Here is a 22513-nt window from a genome sequence, read left to right on the forward strand (position 1 = left end):
AGTGGCCAATGATGTCCATTTGGCAGCCACAAAATGCTTAAGAGGATATGCACAATGCAGCTCTATCCACAACATGCTCCTTGATTGAGCAGGCTATTTGAAGATGCGTTTCGGATGTCTGGACCAGTAAGGCAGCACTTTTCCCAGAAGGTGTTCCACATCATTGCGCTCAAGATAAACTGGCACTCTAGGGGGGTGGGGAAGATATGATTTGCCAGATAGAGAGATGGGGAGGCTGCATGTCTCCTCCGATGAGGAGGATGTCAAGGGGGAAAGGATATTTATGCCCCAGAAGAAGAGGCCAGTATAACGGCCAGATGGCCTGTGAGATCCTTATAGCCACAAGACTTCAGGATGATGAAAACAACCAGCTCCCATGAGCCTCCTTGATCTGTGTCATCCATGTAGGCTCAACCTTAACACCTTCTCTGCTATCCTTAGCATCCCAGTTAAGGACATTAATCCGAGAATGAGTAATCACAACCTTGCGTGATAATGGCCTTGAAAAGGTAGGCAGCCTCTGGAGAACATGATCATTCTGCTATGGAATAAGAACCCCATTAGCGGCACTGTGAAGAAATTTGACATGGTGTAGTCTTTTTAAGCATTGCATCAACATTTCACTGCTTATGGCAGCCTTCAGGATGCAGAAGCAACACTGGAAAGCTCAGCACACCCATGGCAGTATGCCAGGAGGACAATCGTCTAGCACTGGTTCTCATGTGACCGTTTGAGGACAGATCTGAATTGGACTGCAGCATCTCATGCAAGAATAATGTTCTGGCTTCATCCTCAAACTGAGTCCCCAGCATGAGATCATTCTTTAGGACACTGATCTGTCACACTCAGGCATTGATGCAAGTCTGCAAGTCAGGTCACCTTTATGTGCACAGAGAGTACTTTAGCAGCACCATTGTCTGATCATTTACCAGCACTCTCTCAAGCCATGCTAAAGACTTCAGGTCCAATGTAGCATGCTTCCTTTTAATAGTCCAGCATCAGGAGCCTAGGCACACACTTCTGATCTTGTATAGTCATGACCATCTAGCAGACATTTTAGGAGTCACCAAGTGCTAACAAGGTCCATAGCTCTGCTATGATAAAGGTGGAGAATGGAAACTACCAATAGGAGTAATTTATAGGTGTACATGTGGTCATGATGTCATGCTACAGGCTGCCATGAGTGGCCAAGGCCCCTGACTATTACTTGACAGACATTACAAAAAGGCCATTGAAAAATACACCAAGTTAAAATTAGGCCATCTTTAAGATCCAGATAGACTAGTCTTCAGTGTATCAGCATCAGGAGAATAAAACTTCAAAATCTGTACTCATGATGCCACATGATATGATCCTCTGACGCAAGTCAAAGATCTGCATTTCCTCACCATGCCGATAGATCAACAGGTTTTGCTCATTCCCAGCTGTGGATAGAAAGGTGACGGACTCTACTGAGATTGTGTGAGACACCACAGACCTAAGGGACATGAAGGGAGATAAGGCGCTTCTGAACACCTGTATGACCTTGGAACTTTGCAACAGATCCATTCACTAGGTGAGACCTTCAGATCAGCAAAATAGAAATGTGCAAAGTATACAAAGTGAATGAATACCCCTGTCACCATTGTGCTCTTAATATTTCTTAAATGTTCTTTACCGCTGCGTCTAGGTGTATCCCCATATCTGCAGCAGAGGTGGAGATAGTCTTCTGACTGCTATGTTCTATTGCCTGTGATGATCTTGGTAGGTGTCCTCTGGCCTGCTTGGGTCTCATGCTGTGGAGCAGGTGCACCCTCCTCAGCCTAAGCAGCTGGTGTTGCTCGCATCACAGGCAGAAGTGAATGAAGAGGCTGAACAGCCCAGGAGAGTTGTGTGTGGATTTCCCTGAAGCAACTGGCTGACACTGCTCCTCCCTGTAGATGCCTGAGGGCTCTTTCCTGACTCCTTGAGGAGAAGGGGCCACTGGAGGGAGATCAAAGTTCCCCATCTCCCTCTTGCATAGCCGCTGATGGATCTTACCCATGGCGATGGCACTGGTGTTCAGGTCCGAGTGCTTATCCAACACAAACTGCTGGACCAATGTCTCCATGGCAGCCGCCACCCTTCTAATGATGATCTCGATACACTGGCCTGCCAATGCCACAACACTAGACAGGGCATGGAAGATAACCGTCCCTGCTGTTCCCTTCCTTTCATTGGAGTCCAACATTTCTCTGAGGGCCGATTCCAGAGGCTCGTTATCAGACTCAGACTCAACAGGGACCTGGCCTCCAAGTACTCTGAGTGTTGGTGGCCTTCGCTATCACTGCCTCTGCCTGCTGTGGACCCAAATCTGTGCTGTGCTTGCCAGATGGTGACCCCAAGCCTGCTCTAAACCTAGGTTCCAGTGAGGTGTGCCTCTGAACTGGTAGAGGGTACAGGTGAACATAGTGATGGCTGTACATCTTGTGTGGTCCCAGGAACCTCATCCTCATAGGTTGGCTGGTTATTTTCTCCACTTATTCTCGCTGTTGGTTGTAATAGAGAGCAGAGATAATTAGTGATTCGCTGGATATTCATCTGCATGAAAGGGCACTCACTAATGTGAAGGTTAGTGGATAGGGCCTCACTGGTTTGTTAGACATAGACATAGAACATACAGTGCAGAAGGAGGCCATTTGGCCCATCGAGTCTGCACCAACCCACTTAAGCCCTCACTTTCACCCTATCCCCGTAACCCAGTAACCCCATCTAACCTTTTTTGGTCACTAAGGGCAATTTACCATGGCCAATCCACCTAACCCGCACGTCTTTAGACTATGGGAGGAAACCAGAGCACCCGGGGAAACCCATGCAGACACGAGGAGAACGTGCAGACTCCGCACAGACAGTGACCCAGCAGGGAATCGAACCTGGGACCCTGGCGCTGTGAAGCCACAGTGCTAATCACTTGTGCTACCGTGCTGGGAGATACTGATCTCCCCTTTGGCTCAGGAACAGTCCTTGTCCTCATCTGCCAGTTCTTCCATCTGCTCCTCAAATGTGGTGAGTGGCCTGAGCTCCGGCATCCCCCTTCTGCCTGGGATCTCCCTGTTATTGTGGGTGATCTTGTCCTGTGTAAAGACAGATGGACAGACTGTGAGCAGGGCAGATGCCAAAGCAAATGAGTTGATCTATGTTAGGGACATAGACATGACTTGTGCAGGATATGGAAGAGTTGAAGATGCAGTGTGTGTGAGAAAATGAGTAATGATGCCACTTGTGCTTGTGCTGGTGATCCCGGTGGACCATAACCCTGCGAATACCTGATGGCCTTGAGAGTGAGAGTTGAGAGTGGTTAAATTACCCTCGGAGAGCGAATGAGAACATTAGATAGAGGTCCTCTTCTGTAGTGTGCAGGTGCTGATCACCCGGGCAACTTCCTTCCAAGCCTTGTTGGTGAGGTTGTTGGACCTCAAGTCCCCATCATGGGGATAATGGATCTCCCGCTGGTCCTTGACTGCTTGGAGGAGTGCCATCAGTCTCTTGTCGCTAAATCTGGGCACATAGCACTTGTATCTTCTGGGGGCCATTCTGGTGCTTGGCATGACAAGTCCTGGGCTGCAGAGAGTGAATGTGTATGGATGCCTTTTAAATATGGCACCGGAAATATGAGCTGATGAGATAATGACAAGGCAGATGAATCTCAGCCTACCCGAGCATGAGGTACAATGTTCTGTTCGGTCTTGCATATATAATGAGATGAAAAGCAGATGATCTGGCGTGGAATTTTGCCATGCTATTCAGTGGGAACTGTCCAAACCTTTCCACACATCACCACATTTAGTCTCTGGAGTGGAAAATTCCACTCATTCTATTTTTTATTCCTGGCGTAGAAACTCAACCCCCCCCCCCCCCCCCCCCCTCACTCAGGCAGCTCAGCAGCAAAGAATCGCGGGTCAGATCCAATGACACCAACAGCAACCCTCTGGTAAGTTAAGGGGATCAGGAAGGTGGCTGACCAGAACGGATACAATGGGTTGGGAGTGTGGCATGGATTTATCTTTTAAAATCTTAGCTTGTTGGCAGAGGTTTGCTGTCGTCTCCTTAAGAACAGCCTGTTAAGTCACATGTGGATCTGGTTATCCTGAACTGATGTGACCCGTCACCAGCTGCGTTTAGGGCAAATGTAGCTTTGCAGAGAGTGCTGTAAACAGGCCTCAGCCCCATTACTGGAATCTGCAAAAAGCTGAACACCTGTTTTAAATGTGGGTTTAGGACACTTCTTTTAAATAGCAATATGGTGGGAAGTGCACTTCGGGCTTGTAATGTGCCTGCATTTCCTGCCTGCCATATTGGAGGCTTAAGAGGTTATAGATTGCCTGTAAAACACTCATGATTTATGAGTTTTTACCAAAATCGTTCCAACTGGTCGTTTATTGTACATCTTTATCTCCGTTATCCACATTCTACTAAGGCTGTTTTATATAGAGCAATCACAAACTTTAGTCACCTCAGTCAGGCCCCAAATTAAATATTGTGATTCACACATCAACTTGTGTCAGCAGACCCATGAAAACCACAATTCAGTTCAAATAGTTGACTGAAGTTTGACTAAAGTTCAAGCTACTTTCATACTTGGGACTTCTCATCATGGCAATGTTTTGGAGAAATGGTGGAGTTTGCCACCTACTGGGCAAAATTGTGAAATCACCTGTTTGACTTATCCAAACTTTGCATAAAGTGCACAATTTGCGAGAATACATTCCTGGCACAGAATGCCCCTTGACTTTCTGGCAATCCTCTGATCGCTTTCCCCCTCTTGAGCAAGGCACCTTCCGACGAGTTGAGCTTGACAAATCTATACATAGAGTGGTCTCACCTACAATATATAGGACAGTAAATCTGGAGTTCAGAAGGAACACTAAAGGTAAGTTCAGAGGTGGGCAGATCATAACGATACTGATAAAATACAGAAAGATGAGAAAAATTTAGATGAAAAGGGAGTGGGTGAAAGCAGAAGGGCAAAGAGACATGATCAGAAACAAATGGATAGTGAGCCAAAGAAGAAGATCCAGGAGAGGTGACCAAATGCTTGATTAAAGAGCTGGGCGCTAACAAAGCAGAGGTTAGCGGAGAGGCAGAATTAAATTCGGGAGGGATTACCAGAGCTTATGGCCTTAGCTAGCTGAAAGAACGATGACCTATCGTGGGGAAAAGGGAGAAGGAGATGGATCGGAGGCCAGTCAGAGGAAAGAGAGATTTCTGGGGGAGCTTTGGTGAATGATCATTGGAAACCCCAGAGACATATAATAAATAATAATATTTATTTTCATCTTTCTCCATGGCCTCTCCCCTTCCTGCCTCTGTAAGCTCTTCCAGCGCTACAACCCTCCAAATAATCTGCTCGCCTTTGTTCTGGTGTGTTGTGCATCCCAGATTTCTGTTGCTCCACCATTGACGGGCATGCCTCATCTGCTAAGGCCCATAAGCTCTCAAATTTTGTCTCTAAATCTCACCGTCTCTCTAGCTCTCGTTCCTTCTTTAAACCGCTTAGTAAAATCTATCTCTTTGGCAATGCTTTTGGTCATCTGCCTTCATATCTTGATACCACTCCCGTGAAACACCTTGAGACTTATTATGTCAGAAATACTAGATAAATGCAAACCTGATGCTGATATGAAGATCTGCCATGCTTTGATGCAGCACGAAATCATAGAGACCCAAAAAGGTTTTAGGTTTAATCCATCGTCCATGTTGAGTTAGCTAAACTCAATTTAGGGGGTAGTTGGGTCACAATACTAATGGAGGGCAAGTTAGTCACATCATCTAAACTGAAACGTCTGTGGAGTACCATGGATCTGCTGTACGCGGGCAAAGGAGCATAATAAGTAGGGCCGAGGCTGTTCCATCATTCAATACAATCAAATTGGAGGTGCTGCCATCTATCCTCTCACATGTATGCTCTTTGCAACAACTTGAAGAACAGGAAGGTTCTTACAGCATCCTTTCAAACATCCATAATCTCAACTAACACCTAAAACATCTTTTATTTGTCTAGCTCATATGCTTCAGGAAAGGATGTCCCGAGGCGTGGTACATTGATGAGACCATGCAGACACTGCGACAACAGATGAACAGACATTGTGTGACAATCACCAGGCAGGAATGTTCCCTTCCAGTCAGGAACATTTCAGCAGTCAAGGGCATTCAGCCTCTGATCTTTGGGTAAAAGTTCTCCAAAGCGGCCTTCAGGACGCTCGACAACGCAGAATCGCCAAGCAGATACTGATAGCCAAGTTCCGCACGCATGAGTATGGCCTCAACTGGTCCTTGGATTCATGTCTCACTACATTCACCTCCCACCATCTGGCCTGGGCTTGCGAAATCCTAGCAACTGTCCTGGCTTGAGACAATTCACACCTCTTTAACCTGTGATTATCCCTCTCTCCAGTCGCACAGTCTGGACCTGTAAAGACTTAATTACCTGCAAAGACTCGCATTCAAAGTATCATCTTGCATCATTGACTTTGTCCATATATGTGTTTCTAGAACCCACCTCTTCACTCACCTGATGAAGGAGCTGCGCTCCGAAAGCTAGTGATTCCAAATAAACGTGTTGGATATAATCTGGAGTTGTAAGACTTCTTACTCTTTTATTTTTGTTTGTGTGATCTTGCAGTGTGAAAATTGTCTGTTATGTTTCCTATATTATAACTGTGACTTACACTTAATTGGCTGTGAAGCATTTTGGGATGTCATGAGATCATGAAAGGTACAATGTAAATGCAAGTGTTTTCTTTGTGTTATTTTGGACACCAGAGCAACACGGTAAAATAAACAGGCCCGTGCCCCATATTCTTGAGTTTTCCATTTTGGTGTGCGACTGTGAATTGGAGGCTTGATAAGATTGATTTCTCATGTTTATCGTGGACCAATGCTGGAGATCGCTTAAGTCTTTGAAACATTTCGCTGACACTTTGCGGTTTGAAAAATACTTTCAAAGAAGTCCAAATTGCGATCAGACCAAACATCAAGAAAGAAAATTTAGCAAGGGATTGGAAAATTGTATCAGCCATAGGCATCAGAAGACCGCAACTTCCACTTTCCAAATATATATGTTCAGCCAGAAATCAAGTTTGGATAGGATGCCTCAGTTTAATCAAGATGGCAGAATCACAAACTGAAATTTTATAACAAATAGCAGAATGAAAGGCATGATGGAACCAAGATAAAGAACCGTATCTGTCGAGGGGAAAAAATGAAATGTTACATGCCAGCTACAATGACAATTACTTCTCCAGCACAAACAAAAGTATCAAAAGCTGAACCAGGTATAAACAAAGAATTCTCAAAGACCATGACAATGAATTTCCTTGGGTCACCATAGCTTCAGCAGAAACTTCATATACTCACTGAATGTCTGTCAAAGTTATGGCAATGGTCAAGAAGTCCCAAAGATATTCAACCATATCCCTGTTTGCTAATTCATAAAAATACAATTTGGAAGACTGTAATGTAAATAGTGTTTATACAACATGAATTTAAGGATTGGGAAAATTAATGTGCCCAATTAGCAGTACATCTAATTAAAATGAATCCCAGAAATTAATTTATATTTATCCAAGGAAAGATAGGATTGGTTTACAGGTATGATTTGTGTGGGAGGCTGTCCGAAAGGCAGACATAAACTTTAAAAAGTCCAGCAATATAAAGAGTAAGACTGGGGGAGAGGAACAGATGTAGGAAATAAACTGAATAACCACCTGATCAAAGATATGGATGAGTCAGGATAAAAAAATACTTTGTATTTGCCATTGCTGAGGAGGTCCTGAGGAGGTGGGTAGCGTTCCTGATCCTGAGCTGGAAGCTTCAAGTTCAAATCCCATTCCAGGACTTGATGGCAACACTCACAGGTTGAGTGTCAACTTATATGTGAAATCTTCCAACACACACCACACACAGTAAAAGCGGGAGAGATTCCTGGCCAGCCAAGTGATGGAAAGAAAAGTCAAGCCTCTCCCATCACTATACATAATTCAGGACTATAACATGCATGTAAAAATATATGTTGCCACTGCAACTCAAACTCCTTTGGGGTGGTGTCAGTTGGCCAGACAGCAGATTGTTTTCAATAGCATGGGTTCATAAGATATAGGAGCAGAATCCAGTCTGCTCTACCATTCAATCCTGGCTGATATGTTTCCAATTCCCATTCTCCTGCCTTCTCCCCCTAACCTCTGATCTTCATATTAATCAAGAAATTGCCTTATTGGTCATGAACACCATATTTGTGCTTGGGGTGTTGTTAGCTAGAGTGTTACAGACCAAGAGCTGGATGGTGAAATCAGCCAGAATAGTTCTTTCTTGGGACACATGAACTCGGAGTTGGAGAAGGCAATTTAGCCTCTCAAGCACTCTCTACGCATCAATACGATCATGGCTGATCTCATCTTGGCCTTAACTCCGTCATCCTGCCTGTTCTCCATAAACCTTCAACCCATTATCAAATAAAAATCTGTCTAACTCCTCCTTAAATTTACTCACTGTCCCAGCATCCACCGCACTCAGGGGTAGCGAGTTCCACAGATTCACAACTCTTTGGGAGAAGTAGTTTCTCCTCAACTTTATTTTAAATTGCTACCTCGTATCCGAAGACTATGACCTCTCATTCTAGAATGCCCCACAAGGGGGAAGCATGAGCTCCACATCTACTTTATCCATACCTTTTTTAATCATCTTGTATACCTCAATTTGATTTCCCCTCATTCTTCTAAACTCTAGAGGGTATAGGCCTAAATTGTTCAATCCTCATTCCGTCTGAGGTGCACTCAAGACCTGCATCCTTGTCCTACCCGTGATGCTGTTGGTCAGGACCTGCCTTTGGGCAGGGAACTGAAGAACATGACTTGATCAGTAGAATAGAGGAAGTGGAACTGTTGCTGATAATGAACATTAAAACCACAAAGGATACTTGCCCAAGTAAATACAAATGTAAAGATGAAATCAGTTGAAATATTTAATTTTGTTTGACAAAGTTTTCTGGAGAGCTATCATGGTTAAGAGATGGATGCGAGGAATTCAATGAGTTGAAAGGAAGACATATTTTACCCACAGGAGATTGATATCTGGTGATTTAAGAGAGCCAAAATATTATTACAGACCTGCCAATGAAGTCATCCTTTTTCAAAGAGTCCTTGTCCCACACAGTGATGTCTATGATGTCATCCTTTTCCTCAGCAAGAAGGAAATCAAACTGTTCCCTCCACTGAGGATTCAGAGTTTTTAAAATAGCCTGAAAAATTCAACACAAAGTACACTCAGATTTATCTGGTAGACAGCACCAAGATAAGCATTGCTAATTTCACTCTATACTACCAACATATATTAACACACAGGCCACTTTGGCTTCAACTGGTGGTGAACTGCTGTGAACAATGTAATCAATAGAACGTTAAAACATAAATAGAAAAATAAAATGTTTACAATAAAAAATATTCCCTGATATATTAGGAAGGATACTTAACTGGTCAGTTTTATTAATAAGACTGAAAATTAGCTTATTACAAACACGAAACAATTTTAATTGGTGTATGTAACCTGAACTAAAGAACAGAAAATCACTTTTAAACAGTCAAAAAACAATTACTAGTTACAATGGTATACAACAGTCAGGTTTTAATCGTAAATTAGAAAACAGAATATTCAAAAGTTAATATAACATACTCATAATTTGTTCCTCTAAAAGATTAATTTTAGGAGACTCCTTGAAGGCCTCTAAATGGGCCAGTTTTGCGATGTAACCGACTACTCGTGCGATCATTTTTTTTTAAGCTAGTGTAAAAGAGCACAGAAACTTCATTTGTGTTGAATATAATTTGCACTGAAAATTGCTAAAAAAACATTTATACTGTTTTGGCAGATTTTGGGTGAATTGCAGCAAATAAACCCAGCGGAGCCTTTTCCAGTGTCCTTTTCATTATGGCTACCTGTTAATTGGCCAGCCAGTATGAAATCACGTGCCAGGGCCAATCACATCCAGAAGTATGTTTTGCACCCACTTTTTAAAAAAAATTGTACCATATCCTTTGCACTCTTTGAGAGGGCAGAGAAGTGTACTATTTTACTGGGCATGATTTAGTGGAAATGAAATAGAGCCCCATTTTAGAAACTACCATGACCCTGCTATTGAATGGGACTCTGCTTAATTTTTGGGCTTTGGCGAGGAATGCCCTGCTGAGGCTGCACTTAGGCTCATTCATGATAATAACAAATTCAACTCGCCAGTGCGGAAAGTGATCGGGGCACCATTTTAAAATTATGCCCTGATCTCTGGACCCCCCACCACATCCTACAGAACACCCCAACTTACAAAGGTTCCACCTGGGCACTGCCAGCCTGGCCTGGTCCATGTTTGTGGAAACCAGTGATAAACAGCACCCGCTGGAGTCTCAGAGACAAGGCCATTAGGTCCCCCACCTTGGGTAACTCGAGCATGAACATATTAAGTGAGCTTACCTGCACACCTAATTATGCAAATTGGGATCCCATTCGAGTCGGGTGTGCGAGGCCATTAGATCGCACCCACAAACTCATCTGAAAGACGGCTCCTCTGAAATTACAGTTCTGAAATATCAGCCTACATAATGTGCTCAAGTCTCTGAGGTGTGGCTTGAACCCAAACTATTCTATCCAGTGGTACGCAATCAATCATATTTGGCCATCAGTAGTATATTACTTTCACATTAGCTATGAATAATGCTGGAAAGAAATTAACAGAATGGGAGAATCATGGGCGGGATTCTCTAATCCCGCGGCAGTGTCCACGCCATCGTAAACGCCGTCGCGTTTTACGACGGCGTGAACGGGCCGACTCGATGACTAATTCTAGCTCGCAAAAGGGACCAGCACGGCAGTGGAGTGGTTCACGATGCTCCAGCTGCTGATCGTGGCGTGAACTGGGCGTCGAGGGATCTGCGCATGCGCAGTGGCACCAGCGCCAATGCACACATGCGCTGTGGCACCGGTGCCAACGCGCGCATGCGCAGCGGCTTCCTTCAACTCGCCGGCCCCGACGCAACATGGCACATGGCTACAGGGGACGGCGCGGAAGAAAGGAGTCTGCCAGCCAGAGAGGCCGGCCCGCCGATCGGTGTGCCCTGATTGTGGGCCAGGCCACATCGGAAGCCCCCACCCCCCCCCCCCCCACACAGGCCGCCCCCAACCCTTCCACGGCAAGGTCCCGCCGGCTGAGAGCAGGTGTGGACGGCGCCAGCGGGACTCGGCGTATTTACGACGGCCGCTCGGCCCATCCTGGGCCGAGAATCAGCGGGCCGGCCTCGTAGGGTGGCCCCCAACCGGCGCCGTGCTAACCACGGCGACGCCAATGGCGCCCATTCTCCGCCCTGCGGAGAATTGCGTGCCAGCATCGGGGCGGCGTGGCGTGATTCGCGCCGGCCGCGGGGATTCTCCGGCCCGGCCCCGGGCTGAGAGAATCCTGCCCCATGTGCTTGGTCAGTGTACTTGATGCCCTACTCTGTCTGAACATTTGCATAGCCTGACAGCCAATAGGAATTGGTCATGTTCTCATACAGTTTGTTGTGTGTTGGACATTAGGAGGCATTTAATTATGTACACAATCAGTGGGAGCAGATGTTCACAGCTGAAATCATGCTGTCAACTGGCTGTAGATTTAAGAAGGCAATACCTTGCTAAGGGCAGTGGGAATGATTCCGGTTTCAATTTCATTCAATAACTTTTCTGACAGCACAAAAAAAAAGAGTTGTCTGCCACTATTTGGGGGAGAGGTAATCAATTCACTGTCATTTCAAACATAATCTCCATGTTGTCTTTTTATCTGTAGGGATGGGGCTAATTAATCAAGACACACATCTAGTGAAAATCTATATTACATTCTATTTAGTTGATATATTTTATTTATTTATTGCCTCAAGTCTCACTCACCTATCAACCTTGTGCTCATTGATCTACATTGGCACCCAGTTTTTAAAATTTCTCATCCTGGTTTTCGATTTCCTCTATTACCTCACCCCTCACTATCTCTCTCATCTCCTTCAACCCTGCCACTCTCTGAGATATCTGTGCCTCTAATTCTGACCTTTTGAGCTTCCCAGATTTTAATCGATCCACCATTAATAGCCACACCTTAATTTACCTGGGCCCTAAGCTCCAGAGTATCCTCAGTGCACCTTTCTGCGTCTCCACTCCACTTTCTTCCTTTAAGACTCCTTAAAACCTCTTTGACAAAACTGTGATGTGACAAGTGTGAGGTTGTCCACTGAGGCAGAAAGCAGAATATTATTTCAATAGAAAGAGACTGCAGTATGCTGCAGTACAGATGGATCTCGGAGTCTCTGTACATGACTCATCAAGGTTAACCTCAAGGCACAACAAGTAATTATGAAGGTAAATGAAAAGTTGGCCTTTGTTACATGAGATGAAGTATAAAAGTAGGGAAATTCTGCTGCAACTGTACAGGCCATTGGTGAGACTGCACCAGAAGTACTATATACAGTTTTGGGACAGGATTTTGCAGCCCTTCCTTCTGGTGGGATCTTCCAGTGCTGCTGAAGTACCCCCCCCCCACCCACCCACCACCACCACCACCACAGGTTACTCGATGGTGGGATGCTGCTGGTGGTCAATGGTGAACCGCTACCTCCACGGGAAAGCACATCACGGGTGGGGGCGGGAGGCTGGAAAATTAAAGTCGATCTTTGATTGACAAGGCAGCCAAGGTTCATTGGTGGCAGGCAGGAAAGTGGAGTTAAGATGACAGTCAGATCAGCCATGATCTTATTGAATGGCAGAGCAGGCTCGATGGGCCGAATGGCTTACTACTGCTCCTATTTTTAATGATCTTAAGCTTTTGGTCATCTGACCTAATTTTCCCTTGTGTAGTTCGGTGTCATTTCTCTTTTTAATGCTTTGTGAAGAGCTTTGGAAAGTTTTACTATGTTAAAGGTTCCATATAAATAAACGTTGTTGTTATTTTGGCGGCTAATGTATTTTTAGGCTTATTCCCTAATTTTCTTTCCTTTAGGAATGAACAACAAAATTGTCCCATTTTATTTCCCTTGACTCAAATGTAAGCCTGTCTCTTAATCATAGATTACTAGCAGGCCAAATGACAGTCTCATATTGGGGAGCTTATTATTTGTAAATGAATGCATTTGCATTTACTAGGCGGGTCACCTGAAAAAGACATATCTGGAACTGATTATAAAGCAGGATGTTCAAATGATTTTAATTTTGTCATAAACTCTGAGGGAAAATGGATAGTTTAAAAAAAATATCCCTCCTTCTCTCCTTAAAGTGGAGACTCATGATGAGTTATGGTTTCATACGTCCTGTAACGTCCCATCTAAATCTAAGTCCTCCTTACAGTGTGGACTGTGCCCGGTAGTAAACTATTTGACTGTTGGGTCACTGTTCAGCCCACCAAACTTTACTCTATGCCCATATATGCACTTTCCAATATTATAAAATTATCATGTTGGAAACTTAGCTGATTTTGTTCTCCCTATTGATCAAGTAATATCATGGTTTTCACAAGTTAGGCCAGCACAGGATAGAAATTAATTGTGATTGTACACAAAGAACAACAAGAACAACAAAGAAATGTACAGCACAGAAACAGGCCCTTCGGCCCTCCAAGCCCGTGCCGACCATACTGCCCGACTAAACTACAATCTTCTACACTTCCTGGGTCCGTATCCTTCTATTCCCATCCTATTCATATATTTGTCAAGATGCCCCTTAAATGTCCCAATCGTCCCTGCTTCCACTACCTCCTCCGGTAGCGAGTTCCAGGCACCCACTACCCTCTGCGTAAAAAACTTGCCTCGTACATCTACTCTAAACCTTGCCCCTCTCACCTTAAACCTATGCCCCCTAGTAATTGACCCCTCTACCCTGGGGAAAAGCCTCTGACTATCCACTCTGTCTATGCCCCTCATAATTTTGTATAGCTCTATCAGGTCGCCCCTCAACCTCCTTCGTTCCAGTGAGAACAAACCGAGTTTATTCAATCGCTCCTCATAGCTTATGCCCTCCATACCAGGCAACATTCTGGTAAATCTCTTCTGCACCCTCTCTAAAGCCTCCACATCCTTCTGGTAGTGTGGCGACCAGAATTGAATACTATACTCCAAGTGTGGCCTAACTAAGGTTCTATACAGCTGCAAAATGACTTGCCAATTCTTATACTCAATGCCCCGGCCAATGAAGGCAAGCATGCCGTATGCCTTCTTGACTACCTTCTCCACCTGTGTTGCCCCTTTCAATGACCTGTGGACCTGTACTCCTAGATCTCTTTGACTTTCAATACTCTTGAGGGTTCTACCATTCACTGTATATTCCCTACCTGCATTAGACCTTCCAAAATGCAATACCTCACATTTGTCCGGATTAAACTCCATCTGCCATCTCTCCGCCCAAGTCTCCAGACAATCTAAATCCTGCTGTATCCTCAGACAGTCCCCATCGCTATCCGCAATTCCACCAACCTTTGTGTCGTCTGCAAACTTACTAATCAGACCAGTTACATTTTCCTCCAAATCATTTATATATACTACAAAGAGCAAAGGTCCCAGCACTGATCCCTGTGGAACACCACTGGTCACAGCCCTCCAATTAGAAAAGCATCCCTCCATTGCTACCCTCTGCCTTCTATGGCCTAGCCAGTTCTGTATCCACCTTGCCAGTTCACCCCTGATCCCGTGTGACTTCACCTTTTGTACTAGTCTACCATGAGGGACCTTGTCAAAGGCCTTACTGAAGTCCATATAGACAACATCTACTGCCCTACCTGCACCAGTTGATGAAAATGTATTAAATGATTAATCAGGTGCGCAGGTAAGTAAAAGTAGTGTGTAACTTTGATAATAGTACCACATATGTTTGAGATTTCCTGTATGCTTGTTCATGTTTGAGATATCCTCTAAAATAAGACCATAAGACATAGGAGCAGAATTAGGCCATTCGGCCCATCAGGTCTGCTCTGATATTTAATCAATATGCATTGTTCACTTCAAGAGGTGGGCGGGGGGGGGGTACAGAGCTTTATTCTACTTTGTATCCTTATTCCTTGTGGTGACAGGTTTATGACAGGCGTTGGGGGAACAACTGATCCTCGACACATATATCTTCAAAGATCACTAAACAAGCCAGTGAAGAGAATACTCACCGAGCCTGGTGTATTTTTATGATGCATGTGAAAATGTAAGAAATTGTCATACTTAATATTTTTTTTTCAGTAATGTTATTAAAAATCCTGGGTTAAATTGTATACGAGCACTATGGCTGTTAGAGTTGTGATTAAGGTGTCATAAAAGTGAGGCAATCATTGATTCAGGTGAAGAATTATGTTAAAAGATCTTGAGAAACTAAATTGGACCAGCCGTATTAATACTACCTGCTACCAGAGCAAGTCAAAGGCTAGGAATCCTACAGATTTCTTTACAGATTAAAAGTTATGGGTGGGCATCGCTGTTTAGGCCAGCATTCATTGCCCATCCCTATGTGCCCTTCAGAAGGTAGTGATGAGCAGCCTTCTTGAACCACTGCAGTCCCAGAGGTGTAGGTAAACCCATAATTCTGTTAGGGAGGGAGTTCCAGGATTTTGCCCCAGCGACAGTGAAGAAACGGCGATATATTTCCAAGTTAGGGTGGTGAGTAATTGGAGGGGGCCTCCACGTGGTGGGGTTCCTAGGTATCTAGAGCTCTTGTCCTTCTAGATGGTAGTGGCCGTGGGTTTGGAAGGTGCTGCCTAAGGAACCTGGCGAGTTCCTGCAGTGCATCTTGTAGATGGTACACATGGCTGCCACTGTTTGTCGGTGGTGTAAGAATTGAATATTTGTGGAAGGAGGAGCAGTCAAGCGGGCTGCTTTGTCCTGGTTAGTTTCAAGCTCCTTGAATGTTGTTGGAGCTGCGCTCATCCAGGCAAATGGCAGGTATTCCATTACACTCCTGACTTGTGCCTTGTAGATGGTGGACAGGCTTTGGGTGTCAGAAGGTGAAATACTGGTCGTAGGATCCCCAGCCATTGACCTGCTCTGATAGTAGGTAGTATTAATATGGCTAGTCCAGTTTAGTTTCTGATCAATGGTAACCTCAGGATGTTGATTATGGGGGATTCAACGACAGTAATGCCACTGCATGTAAAAGTGTGATGGTTAGATCCTCTCTTGTAAGAGATGGTCAATGCCTGGTACTTGGTGATGCAAACATAACTTGCCACTTGTCAGGCCAAGCCTGGATACTGTCCAGGTCCTGCTGCATTTGGACATGGACTGCTTCATTATTTGAGGAGTTGAGAATGGTGCTGAACATTTTGCTGTCATCTACAAACCTCCCCAATTCTGATATTATGACAGATGGGAGGTTTGTGATGAAGCAGCTGAAGATGGTTGGACCAAGGACACTAACCTGAGCAACTCCTGCAGTGATGCCCTGGAGCGGAGATGATTGACTTTCAAGCACCACAACCATCTTCCTTTGTGCCAGGTATGGCTCCAACCAGCAGAGAGTTCTTCACCGAATCCCGTTGACTCACGTTTTGCGAGGGATCTTTCATGCTGCCTTTATGTCAAATGCTGGTCAAATGCTGCCTTTATGTCAAGGGCAGTCACCCTAGCTAGCTAATGGAATAATTGTTTACATATGAATGACCTCTGGGGTGCAGATAATCTATGAGGTGTATTGTATTTGATTCTGGCTGAACAAGGGACACCTTGTAAGAAGAGACAAAACAATGTCCAATGCTTTGAGTAGAGATGATAGAGTTAATGGGAGAGCCAGGTCTGTCTGACAATGCAGTTGGGTCTTCGAACTCTCATCTGAACAGAAGTGTTTCAGCTTAGTCATGAAAGGTTCTCTCCCAAAGATTCTGAACAGAGAACAGTAAGTAGAAACCTTTTTTAAAAAAAAATATTTATTAAGAATTTTTCAACAAAATTTTCAACCATACAAACAAAAACCGCCCCCCCCCCCGTTACAAAACGAAAGACAGCTCGCACAGCAAGATATGAACATGACAAGTCAATAAAATACAGAACTTTGTACATTGGATTCCTCCCGTACATGTCAGTTTTCCGGATCGTTCATGTGTTTCCTTGCTCAAATGCCCCCCAGAAAAAAAAAAACTTCCCCCTCCCTCCCTCCTCCGCCCTTCCCCCCCACGAATGATGTGTCCACCCCCCCCCATCCCTCCCTGGGTTGCTGTTGCTGCTGTCCGACCTTCAGCTACCTCTCCGCGAGATAGTCCAGGAACGGTTGCCAGCGCCTGTAGAAACCCTGCGCAGACCCTCTCAAGGCAAACTTTATCCGTTCCAATTTAATAAACCCTGCCATATCATTTATTCAGGCTTCCACGCTGGAGGGGGGGTTCGCCTCTTTCCACATTAAAAAGATCCTTCGCCGGGCTACTAGGGACGCAAAGGCCAGAATACCAGCCTCTTTCGCCTCCTGCACTCCCGGCTCGTCCACTACTCCAAATAGTGCTAGCCCCCAGCTTGGCTTGACCCGGACTTTCACCATCTTAGATACTGTTCCCGCAACTCCCCTCCAGAACCCCTCCAGTGCCGGGCATGACCAAAACATATGGACATGGTTCGCTGGGCTTCTCGAGCACCTCCCACATCTGTCCTCCATCCCAAAGAACCTACTCAGCCTCGCCCCCGTCATATGCCCTCTATGAACCACCTTAAACTGTATCAGGCTAAGCCTGGCACACGAGGAAGAGGAATTAACCCTACTTAGGGCATCAGCCCATAGCCCCTCCTCAATCTCCTCCCTCAGCTCCTCTTCCCATTTACCCTTCAGCTCCTCTACCAAAGCCTCCCCCTCTTCTTTCATCTCCTTGTATATCGCCGACACCTTGCCCTCTCCGACCCATACGCCCCAAATCACCCTGTCTTGAATCCCCTGTGCCGGGAGCAGCGGGAATTCCCTCACCTGCCGTCTCACAAATGTCCTCACTTGCATGTACCTGAAGGCATTTCCCGGGGGTAGTCCAAATTTCTCAAGTGCCCCTAAGTTCGCAAACGTCCCATCGATGAACAGGTCCCACATTCTTCTAATCCCTGCCCGATGCCAGCTCTGAAACCCCCCCATCCATCCATCCTGAGACAAACCGATGGTTATCTCTGATCGGGGACCACACCGAGGCTCCCATCGCACCCCTGTGCCGTCTCCACTGCCCCCAGATCTTTAGCGTTGCCGCCACCACCGGACTCGTGGTATACCTTGTCGGCGAGAGCGGCAGCGGTGCCGTCACCAGCGCCCCAGGCACATTCCTTTGCAGGACGCCATCTCCAACCAATGCAAACAGCAGAGGGGACAGGGGGCACCCCAGCCTCGTCCCTTGATACAGCCAGAAATACTCCAACCTCCGCCGGTTCGTGACCACACTCGCCACCCGGGCTCTATACAGGAGCTTAACCCAACTAATAAACCCTCCCCCCGAACCCAAACCTCCTCAACACTTCCCAGAGGTACTCCCACTCTACTCGGTCAAAGGCCTTCAGCCTTCATGGCTGCCACTATCTCCGCCTCTCCCTCCACCGATGGCATCATTATCACATTTAGGAGCCTTCGCACATTAGTATTTAGCTGCCTGCCCTTTACGAATCCCGTCTGGTCCTCATGAATCACCCCTGGGACACAATCCTCAATCCTCGTAGCCAACATTTTTGCCAGCAACTTAGCATCTATGTTGAGGAGCGAGATCGGTCTATACGACCCACATTGCAGTGGGTCCTTATCCCGCTTCAAGATCAAAGAGATCGTCGGCTCCAACATTGTCGGGGGCAGGGTCCCCCTCTCCCTTGCTTCATTGAAGGTCCTAACCAGCAACGAGTCTAACAGGTCTACATACTTCCTTTAAAACTCCACCGGGAACCCATCCGGCCCCGGGGGCCTTCCCTGCCTGCATGCTCCCCAGTCCTTTAACCAGCTCCTCCACCCCAATTGGCGCCCCCAAACCAGCCACCTCCTGCTCCTCCACCCTCGGGAACCTCAGTTGGTCCAAGAATCGTCGCATGCCCTCTTTTTCCCCTGGGGGCTGGGACCTATACAGCTCCTCGTAAAAGGCCTTGAATGCCTCATTCACTTTCCCCGCACTCCGCACCGTAGTTCCCCTGCCATCCTTGACTCCACCTATTTCCCTCGCTGCCATCCTCTTACGGAGCTGATGTGCCAGCATCCGACTCGCCTTCTCCCCGTATTCACATATCGCCCCCTGTGCCTTCCTCCTCTGTGCCTCTGCCTTCCCTGTGGTCAACAGGTCGAACTCCGTCTGGAGGCTTCATCTCTCCCTGAGTAGTCCCCCATCAGGAGCCTCTGCATATCTCCTGTCCACCCTTAAAATCTCCCCCACTAACCTCTCCCTTTCCCTGCCCTCACTCTTCACCCTGTGAGCCCTGATGGAGATTAACTCTCCCCTAACCACCGCCTTTAGCGCCTCCCATACTACTCCCACCTGCACCTCCCCATTGTCGTTGGCCTCCAGATACCTTTCGATGCACCCCCGCACCCTCCCACACACTTCCTCGTCTGCCAGCAGTCCCACATCCAACCGCCACAACGGGCGTTGGTCCCTCTCCTCCCCCAGCTCTAGCTCCACCCAAAGCGGGGCATGGTCTGAAATGGCTATGGCCGAATACTCCGTTCCCTCCACTTTCGGGATCAATGCCCTGCCCAGAACAAAAAAATCTATCTGGGAGTAGGCCTTATGTACGTGGGAGAAAAAAGAAAGTTCTCTGGCCGAAGGCCTGGCAAATCTCCACGGATCTACTCCCCCCATCTGGTCCATAAACCTCCTAAGCACCTTGGTCACAGCCGGCCTCTTCCCCGTTCTAGATCTGGAACAATCTAATGCTGGGTCCAGCACCGTGTTAAAATCCCCACCCATTATCAAGCTCCCTACCTCCAAGCCTGGAATACGCCCCAACATCCGTTTCATGAATCCCGCATCGTCCCAGTTCGGGACATATACATTCACCAGTACCACCTCCGTCCCCTGCAACCTACCGCTCACCATCACGTATCGGCCTCCATTGTCCGCTACTATGTTCTTGGCCTCAAACGACACCCGCTTCCCCACCAATATTGCCACCCCTCTATTCTTCACATCCAGCCCCGAATGGAACACCTGTCCTACCCATCCCTTCCTTAACGTGACCTGATCTGCCACCTTCAGTTGTGTGTCCTGAAGCATGACCACGTCTGCCTCCAGTCCCTTCAGGTGCGCGAACACTCGGGCCCTATTAACCGGCCCATTTAGGCCTCTCACATTCCACGTGATCAGCCGGATTGGGGGGCTACCCCTGCCCACCCCCCCCCCCCCCCACCGACTAGCCATCTCCTATCTTAGGCCAGTCCCGCACCCTCCAGTCCCCCAGGCGGGGAACCCCCGTCCCGACCACCTCTTCCATTTTCAGTTTCCCCTCGGACAGTGCAACTCTTATGTCCCCCCCCCTCCCTCCCCCCCAGATCCGCATCTAGCACTTTTGCTCCCCCATATTACTTCCGTGAGTCAGCTGACTTCTGCTGACCCCAGCTTCCCCGCCTTCCCGTTGATCTCCCCCATCTGGGAGTCTCTCCTCCTCCTTGCCTTCCTCCACCCCAACCCACCCTTTTAGCGCGGGAAAAAGCCCGCGCTTTCCTGAGCCCGCCCAGCCCCCTATGGCGCAGCTCCTGTAGTGGCCATTATCCCAGTTCCCTCATCCCAGAGTCTCGCCTCCCTCCAGCACCGACGCCCTCATTCCCCATCATCTCGTCTACAGAAAAGAAAAGAAAAAAGAAAAGGGGAATTTTAACCAGAACTCTACCCACATCCCCATCCATCGTCGCACCCATGAAGTAATCTCTACCCATATTTACAACCATATACAACCAACATCTCCCCCCACAACCACATCCCCTCAGTTCGAGTCCAATTTTTCCGTCTGAATAAAGTTCCAAGCCTCTTCTGGCGTTTCAAAATAATGGTGTCTGTCCTGATAAGTGACCCACAGTCGCACAGGGTGCAGCATGCCGAACCTGACTCTTTTTTTATGCAGCACCGCCTTGGCCCGGTTGAAGCCAGCTCTCCTCCTTGCCACCACCGCGCTCCAATCCTGGTAAACTCGGATCACCGCATTCTCCCATCTACTGCTCCGCACCTTCTAGGCCCATCTCAGAACACTTTCTTTGTCCGCGAAGCGAGGACACTTGCCACTTTCGCCCTTGGCGGCTCATCAGCCTTGGGTCTCCTCACCAGGACCCGGTGAGCCCCTTCCAGCTCTAGGTGGCTCGGAGAGGCCTCCACACCCATCAGCGAATGGAGCATCATACTTACATACGCCCCAGCATCAGCTCCCTCCACTCCTTCAGGGAGACCCAGAATCCGGAGATTCTTCCTCCACGACCTGTTCTCCAGGACCTCGATTCTCTCGGCCCACCTCCTGTGCACCGCCTCGTGAGCCTCCATTTTTACCGCCAGGTCCAGGATCTCGTCCCGTTCTCATTCGTTTTATCTCTCACCTCGCGAAGCTCCACCACCTGGGCCTTCTGGGTCTCCTTCAGCCCCTCGATCGCCAACAGCATTGGCGCCAGCACCTCCTTTTTGAGCTCCTCCACACAGCGCTTAAGGAACTCCTGCTGGTCCGGCCCCCATGCAGCTCGATCTCCGCCCTCCGCCATCTTGCTTTTTCCCCCTCGTTTTTGCCGCTGCTCCAGAGCCTCTTTTCCCGCCGCTACACCGCTAATCTCGGCCATACAACGTAAGGGGGGGACCTTACTTCACCTTCCCACATGGGATTAAATCAAAAAAATTCCGTTGGGGCTCCTCTGGAGAGCCCAAAAGTCCATTATAGCGGGAGCTGCCGAAATGTGCGGCTTAGCTCCGCATCGCCGCAACCGGAAGTCCAGTAAGTAGAAACCTGATTGTTAACTTTATTCATGAGTGGTATTTGAAATAATTTGGTTTGCTTAATTGGAATATAGTGGCAGGTTTAGGAAGAAAGTTAAGGTTTTCTCTTTTACTTAAGTGCTGCTGTAACGGTTAACTGTAAAGTTATTTCTTTGTTTTTAATGTGGTAAATTCGGTGTATAAATTAAAGTTAGTTTTAACTAAGAAATACCTATGGGTCATCATTCTATGGTGCAGTAACATTTTCTCACAACTTTGGAAATTGAAAATAGTTGGATTCTCATCCGGGATCTAAATATATATTAATAATAATTTTGTTCATTATAATAATTCATCATCATTATTATTTCAATAAAAACTAGCTTGATAGCTGGGGGAAAAATATCGGTTGGGGCAGGGGAGATGTTTAGGTATATGCGGGTCCGAGATTTCGCTAAGATGGAGATACAGAGCTGTCCGGTGGCTCCGGCCTCCGCACTGTTGGAGGAGGTGCTGACGTCAGGGGGAATGGAGAAGGGGTGGTGTCGCCGATTTATGGGGCGACTCTGGGAGAAGAGAAGGCACCGCTGGAGGGGATTAAGGCAAAGTGGGAGGAAGAGTTGGGAGAAAGCATGGAGGAGG

General features: G+C 46.9%; 1 protein-coding gene across 5 annotated transcripts in view; it reads right to left on the reverse strand.

The window, feature by feature from the left end:
• The window catches only part of mctp1a (multiple C2 domains, transmembrane 1a), a 1185582-nt gene that overhangs the window by 594955 nt on the left and 568114 nt on the right, over positions 1-22513 (reverse strand). For all 5 annotated transcript variants that reach the window (XM_072516301.1, XM_072516303.1, XM_072516302.1 and 2 more), the window contains one exon: positions 9123-9253. In XM_072516301.1, the coding sequence (XP_072372402.1) occupies positions 9123-9253 (131 nt within the window). The remainder of the gene's footprint in view (positions 1-9122; positions 9254-22513) is intronic.

This window comes from Scyliorhinus torazame, chromosome 9, assembly GCF_047496885.1.
Source record: "Scyliorhinus torazame isolate Kashiwa2021f chromosome 9, sScyTor2.1, whole genome shotgun sequence".
Classification (NCBI taxonomy): Eukaryota; Metazoa; Chordata; class Chondrichthyes; order Carcharhiniformes; family Scyliorhinidae; genus Scyliorhinus; species Scyliorhinus torazame.